This window comes from Esox lucius, chromosome 13 (genome assembly GCF_011004845.1).
Source record: "Esox lucius isolate fEsoLuc1 chromosome 13, fEsoLuc1.pri, whole genome shotgun sequence".
In the NCBI taxonomy this organism is placed as follows: Eukaryota; Metazoa; Chordata; class Actinopteri; order Esociformes; family Esocidae; genus Esox; species Esox lucius.
In genome coordinates, this window is record NC_047581.1 from 30,720,472 (window position 1) to 30,727,547 (window position 7,076).

Consider the following 7,076-nt stretch of genomic DNA (forward strand, 5'->3'; position numbering starts at 1 on the left):
AGTGTTCTCTTAACTTTTTTGAGCAGCGTATATTGGTGAAGTTTTCAAATGGCTCTAAGATATAACTTGTAAAGGCTTACGCCTACTATTGAGCTATAAAATTATGCTGGCAGCCTGGAACAACCAAGACACACATACACTTCTCTGGGGAAATTGGGGAAATGCAAGTTCACACAATGCAAATGCAATGTGTATTTTTTTAAATTAATTTATTCATATATTAATTTAATATTAATGCACATTTGGTCCTGCATATGTTAATGCAGAATAATATGTAAAAATTAAAGGCATCATTTTCCTTTAGAACAAAACCTTTATTCAGTTTCAATTTTATTTTCTAACAGTGCCAGTGACTACAAAGTGTGTTTTTTGTTAAACAGGATGTGGTTGCCACTGAGGTGTGATTTGCAGAGATGCAAAAACACAGACAGTTTCTGTCTGAGGTTCAACTGCAAATGAAATCACTTTGTTCATCAGGCAAGAATAGAGTGGACAGACCAGGTAGAAAGTCTGAGACGGATAATTGATAACATTAAACAAAATCTGTAACGTGAAATATGGACGCCTTGAAAGCAGGATTTAACAAAATGTCCTCACTACTAGGGGGGAAAACCAGTTATTTTGTGACCATTATTGGCCTTTTTGTTTACCATGTTGTGTTTGATACACAGTTGACTTGCTTGACTAAACCTGGTGTTAAACCAGAGGATTTGCCGACCCAATATGAGTGTAATGTCTACATTGCAATGCCACCTTTTATATTGTTTTTCCTGATTCTCTGGCTGGATGGAGAGTTTCAACAAGTTTGGACAATTGTGTATAGATGTGGAAGGGATTTTTGGCAAAGACTTTTTTCAGCCCTCTTCAAGGCGACTGCAATCGGGTTACTATGGGTTGTATCAGTGTTGTTGGATGGAGACTGGTACGCGTGTCATAACAGAGAAGAACTCCTTGGGTTAAACACAAACGGCACTTACACAAAGGAAAAACTTAAACGCAAGTCAGTGGTGAGTAACTTTACTTTACTGTAATTTAATCATTTAGATATTTATAATTATTTTAACATAAATTATTATTCAGAAGAGATTTTCAAAATAGCCTTTGGTTTTACACTAAAAACAATTAAAAAAACTTTTCTTTCAGGTTATTGGCTTAAAGGTGACCCTGGCCCTGGTGTTTTTAGTTGCTATTTTTAATGCAGTACCTTACTGGTGTTACCTCTGTTGCTGCTGTGAGAGAACAAAAGAGAGCAGGACTGAAGATGAGGTACAGGAGCTCGGTACTGAAGATAAAAAGTGCTGCTCGGCTTGTTGCTACACTTTACGCAGGTCATATCACAGGGTACTATTTCAGGAGAATATTCTGATTGAGATGGAGAATATTATCCAAACAGATGTAAAGAGAACAGCTAGGGATTTTGTAGTTCAAAAAGGCAAAGACTTACTACAGCCCACTTCAAAACTAGACCCGGGAGACCAGGGAAGCAAAACACCAGGAGGAGATCAGGGAAACTACAAACCAGGAGGAGTCAGGCAGAGCAGCAACCCAAACCCTCCAGAACCCCCTCCAACAAGCAGTCAAGCCAGCAGAACCAGAGTGGTCAATGTTGATAACTTGGATTTTGACAAAATATATAATTTACCATTTAATATAATGAAATCTGTCTCGGAACTGGGTCAGGAAAAAGAACAGACAAACAAAGATTCAAAGAATATAAAAAAAACAAACACTCATGAATTGAAGGAATTTAATGTGACGGGCAAACCAGAATGTCAACCCCTTGTAAAAGGCCACTGTACCTCAGGGGATAGGCAGAAGCCGAACCCAGATCCGTCAAACCCTACTTAGAGGGAATAAAGAGTTGATAACCTACTCTCCTTAGAATTAAAGTCTTCCAACTGGTTCAGCAAATACAAAAGGACACCCAAGCAGTGGTGATGTGCATCATGGGTTAGGCAGATATAGGAGTATAGTAGACAGGGAGGTGGTAGGACAGATATAGGACTATAGTAGACAGGGAGGTGGTAGGACAGATATAGGAGTATAGTAGACAGGGAGGTGGTAGGACAGATATAGGAGTATAGTAGACAGGGAGGTGGTAGGACAGATATAAGAGTATAGTAGACAGGGGGTGGTAGGACAGATATAGGAGTATAGTAGACAGGGAGGTGGTAGGACAGATATAGGAGTATAGTAGACAGGGAGGTGGTAGGACAGATATAGGAGTATCGTGGAAAGGGGGTGGGTAGGACAGATAAACTATCTTGGGCGAGAATATAGATCTAATCCCAAACTGAAATAGCTGATACATTTAAATAAAATTGTTGATGAAATGGTGGTCAGATTAACTGATGACTAAAATAGCAGTGAAGTCTGTGTGCTGTTGATCGTAACAGAGACCCAATGACCAGTGGAAGCAAAAGATCCTCCACCGTAACATACAGAATGTATACAGAACGTATACAGAACATATACCTTCGGCACATGCCTCACATGCCTTATTTAGCCAACTAAATAACTGTATTTTTCCAATTAAGTGCCAGTGCCTTTAAGCAAACTGGAAGCACAGTTGTCAGATCACTCTGAGAATTGAATAGTTTGGCCATGAACAAGTCATTAGTTTGGTGACAAAACACAAACGCATGTGCTAGAAAGTACCTCACCTACAATATATTATAATAATAATGGTTTGTAATTAGATCATTTTGGTCTCAGAATTTGGATAAATTCTTCTGACAAGCAACCCACCACACGCACCAAACAACATGTATATGTATTTGTTTTTTTAAGATAACCTTCTACAATTCAAAACATATTAACATGGCTAATGCACTGTTATTTTGCTATATGTTTTTATAATTATATTAATGGATGCTTTTATTTACATTTTAATAATGTAGAAGACACTTTTATGTATTGCATAATCCTTTTTAGGATTTTGGAATTGCATAGTTATTATTTGATAAGAAGGCATACAATCTAATTTATCTGCTCTTGTAACGGCCCCTGGTGGGAATCAAACCCACCGCCCTGTTGTTGCAAGCAACACATGCTTACCCTTTAGGCAGGGGAGTGGTGCTTGCCACATGCCATCTGTTTCATTTCCAGTGTAAGTCCAGGGTTTGAATGTGGCTCTCAGGTTAGCCCAAAGGTCACACTGATGTCAACACCCCCTGGGTTTGGGGAGGTTAGGTATTAGACTGGCTATAACAGATATCTCAGTGGTGCCCCACACTTGTTACGTGAGTGCAGCGCACCTGTTCTGGCAGGAAGTAAATGACTAACAAAGCAAGCAAATTGATAACTTGATCACCAAGCTTAGTGACTTTTCAATATCTGATGGTGGAAGGGGGCTGCAGATCTATGAGTGTGGCCTGCATATTCTATGGGTGTGGCCTGCATATTCTATGGGTGTGGCCTGTATGAAAACCTTGATTTTTGGGTTATTTAACAGATTCTCATTTGTCATGTTTGGTTGGGTGTTTTTTTAGGGAGTGTTGATTGTGGTTTTTAACTTTTGTCTATGTATTATATGAATGTTTTACTGTGATGTAAGAGAACTCAAAACAGAAAATAAATCATTGTTGCTTCCTTTTCCGTTTGCCTGTTTATTCCTATTTTTCACTCCAAGATAGAATTAATTGGAAATTGAATGTACAACATCCAGACGTCAGGAATGGGTTCAAATAACCAGAATCTCAGTCTGCAAACCCCAGTAAGACATCTACTGATTAAAATAATTTAATAAAGCCACATGAAAGCAACAATGGATGCCTTATCACTCCTACACAACCGCATTTGTTAATATGGTACTGTGTGGGTATACTGTAACATCAGTTTATGAAAGGTCTCAATAGTACATGCATTCTCCAGTAGAGAGCACTAAAATCTCAAACACTGCTGGCATGTCGGCAAACAATGTTGAACATTTTGCAGTTGAATTTTACTTAAATTCAAAGCAATTCATTTAATACAAATACAACCACCATAACTTCAATTCACCACAGAAGATAATCCAACTGAGCTCTCATCTCAGTACCTAAGTCCAGAACGGGACTGGAAGGTGAATTCAAGTCAGTAAGAGAAGCTCGCAATGCAATGTATGTAGTGTTCCTTAGCTGGCAAGGTTGGCAGCATTCATGTCTACTGTCTGAAAGGCACAAAATGCACATAGCAAACGTGGGGCTAATCCAGTAACTTTGTTTTATGTTGGTAGGGTTCACACACAATAGCTGAACTTGCAGAGCAACAGTAGCGAACAATCCGATGGGGCAAACTAAAAAAGAACCACTGCACTACTTTTGGTGTTCCCCTCAAGAATTGCTCGAGAAAATGTAATGTGATTGTCCCTCCAAAGTTGAGTTCAGATCTTCGCCCCTGTCGCCATGGTATCTTATGCTGGACACTTAACCTGCTCCGAAGCAGGTTATATTCGAGACAACAGATCAACATTCTGTTTACGCCAAATTCTGACTCTACCATCTGAATGTCTCAACAGAAATCAAGACTCATCAGACCAGGCAACATTCTTCTAGTCTTCAACTGTCCAATTTTGGTGAGCTCGTGCAGATTGTAGCCTCTTTTTCCTATTTGTAGTGGAGATGAGTGGTACCCGGTGGGGTCTTCTGCTGTTGTAGCCCATCCGCCTCAAGGTTGTGCGTGTTGTGGCTTCACAAATGCTTTGCTGCATACCTCGGTTGTAACGAGTGGTTATTTCAGTCAAAGTTGCTCTTCTATCAGCTTGAATCAGTCGGCCCATTCTCCTCTGACCTCTAGCATCAACAAGGCATTTTCGCCCACAGGACTGCCACATACTGAAAGTTTTTCCCTTTTCATACCATTCTTTGTAAGCCCTAGAAATGGTTGTGCATGAAAATCCCAGTAACTGAGCAGATTATGAAATACTCAGACCGGCCCGTCTGGCACCAACAACCATGCCACGCTCAAAATTGCTTAAATCACCTTTCTTTCCCATTCTGACATTCAGTTTGGAGTTCAGGAGATTGTCTTGACCAGGACCACACCCCTAAATGCATTGAAGCAACTGCCATGTGATGGGTTGATTAAATAATTGCATCAATGAGAAATTGAACAGGTGTTCCTAATAATCCTTTAGGTGAGTGTATGTTGTATTCTGAATAAAATATTGAAATTTGAAACTTCCACATCATTGCATTTTGTTTTTATTCACAATTATACAGTGTCCCAAATTTTTTGGAATCGGGTTTGTAGTTATGCCTAATGATGGGGCTGTGATATTGATAAGGATGGTAATTTACACATTTCCAGTCATTGACTTTTTGCCAGCATTCCATCCTGCTTTTACCAGCAGCAACTGTGTTGCTTTTAGCCTGGTTTCAGTGGCGTAGGACTTGGGGGAAATTAGGTACTAAGTATATAGGGCCCTAAAGTTTCGAGGGGCCCTCGAAAAGTGTTTGAATCTTGAATAGAGGGGAGTGGCCCTCAGCGACTACTTATGTACAGGGCCCAGAAATTTGTGCTACACCCCTGCCCTGAATTATATTTTTATATTCTTCATCTAAAATTATCATTTGCTCCTCTAGAGTGAAATATCCGGCTCTGGTAGACTCCTCCATGTTTGTGATTGGTCGTATGGTGCAAACACAGCCCCTTTTATGTGAACGTACTTTTCACTAGATTGGGAAAACCTGGGTTGATTTAACAAATTGATAACCATCATTGTGACACCGCTTATGCAGGATTGCAGTTGTTAGGCTTAGTGAAGCCAACTAACGAAAATAAATCATGGGCATGTTGAACTTGCTTCGTCAGGGCCAGCCTTGACCAATTTGGTGCCCTAGGCAACATTTGAGATGGTGCCCCTTGCATCACAGCCAATTCCATTACCAATCATTTTGTTCATACACTCAGAAACTGCATAGGTTTATCTCTTTGATATTTGCTTTATTTTTTTTTATTAAACACAAAAAAAAACCAGTATTACAAATCAAGTGACATAACAAATGATAAATACAATATAAAAAAGTGCATTGCATGAACACAATACATATTGTTAACAATATACATATTACAGAAACCTTAGTGCAATATGCATAATGTAGCATTGTTCTACAGACTTAGTAGCCCTGCCTCTCTTGGAGCAAACAAGTGACAGCTATTGTACAAAAAAATAACAATATTACTGAAATCTCAGTGCAATATGCATAATGTAGCATTGTTCTATACAGCCTTAAACTAAGAGAACAAACTCTGTTCTTACATAATCAGCTCAAACAGATGGCCAGTCAGTAGGGTCGATTGGTGGAGCCTGTTATTAGACGCCAGATTCTGCATTGCTGTGTTGAGGTAGAGGGGACAGGAGCACTTGATGCTGCATTACTGGGCTGTGCTGAGTTAGAAAGGACAGGAGCACTTGATGATGCATTACTGGGCTGTGCTGAGGTAGAAGGGACAGGAGCACTTGATGCTGCATTACTGGGCTGTGTTGAGGTAAAGGGGACAGGAGTGTTTGATGCTGCATGGCTGGTCTGTGTTGAGGTAGAGGGGACAGGAGTGTTTGATGCTGCATCACTGGGCTGTGTTGAGGTAGAGGGGACAGGAGTGTTTGATGCTGCATGGCTGGTCTGTGTTGAGGTAGAGGGGACACGAGTGTTTGATGCTGCATCACTGGGCTGTGTTTAGGTAGAGGGGACAGTAATGTTTGATGCTGCATCACTGGGCTGTGTTGAGGTAGAGGTGACAGGAGCACTTGGTGTGGCATCTCAGGGCTGTGCTGAAGGAGAGGGGACCGGAGTGTTTAATGATGCATCACTGGGCTGTGTTGAGGTAGAGGTGACAGGAGCACTTGGTGTGGCATCTCAGGGCTGTGCTGAAGGAGAGGGGACCGGAGTGTTTGATGCTGCATCACTGGGCTGTGTTGAGGTAGAGAAGTGGTCTGCAGACGGCCCAGGGTGTGCAGGGGTGGGATTCAAGTATTTTAATTTAGCACCTGAAGTGATGAGTATGTGAGCATTGTGTGTTACATACTCATCAAAAAAGCATTTTAACTGACTTTACAAGCAGGGCTAACATTGGCTAACTAGTTAAGATGTTAA

General features: G+C 40.6%; 1 protein-coding gene across 1 annotated transcript; it reads left to right on the forward strand.

Moving 5' to 3' along the window:
* Positions 1-397: 397 nt before the first annotated feature.
* LOC105021667 lies at positions 398-3,595 on the forward strand. Its single transcript, XM_013136924.4, has 2 exons — positions 398-1,007; positions 1,144-3,595. The coding sequence occupies exons 1-2, from the start codon at positions 558-560 to the stop codon at positions 1,846-1,848; spliced, it is 1,155 nt and encodes a 384-aa protein (XP_012992378.1). The 5' UTR covers positions 398-557; the 3' UTR covers positions 1,849-3,595.
* The last annotated feature ends 3,481 nt before the right edge of the window (positions 3,596-7,076 follow it).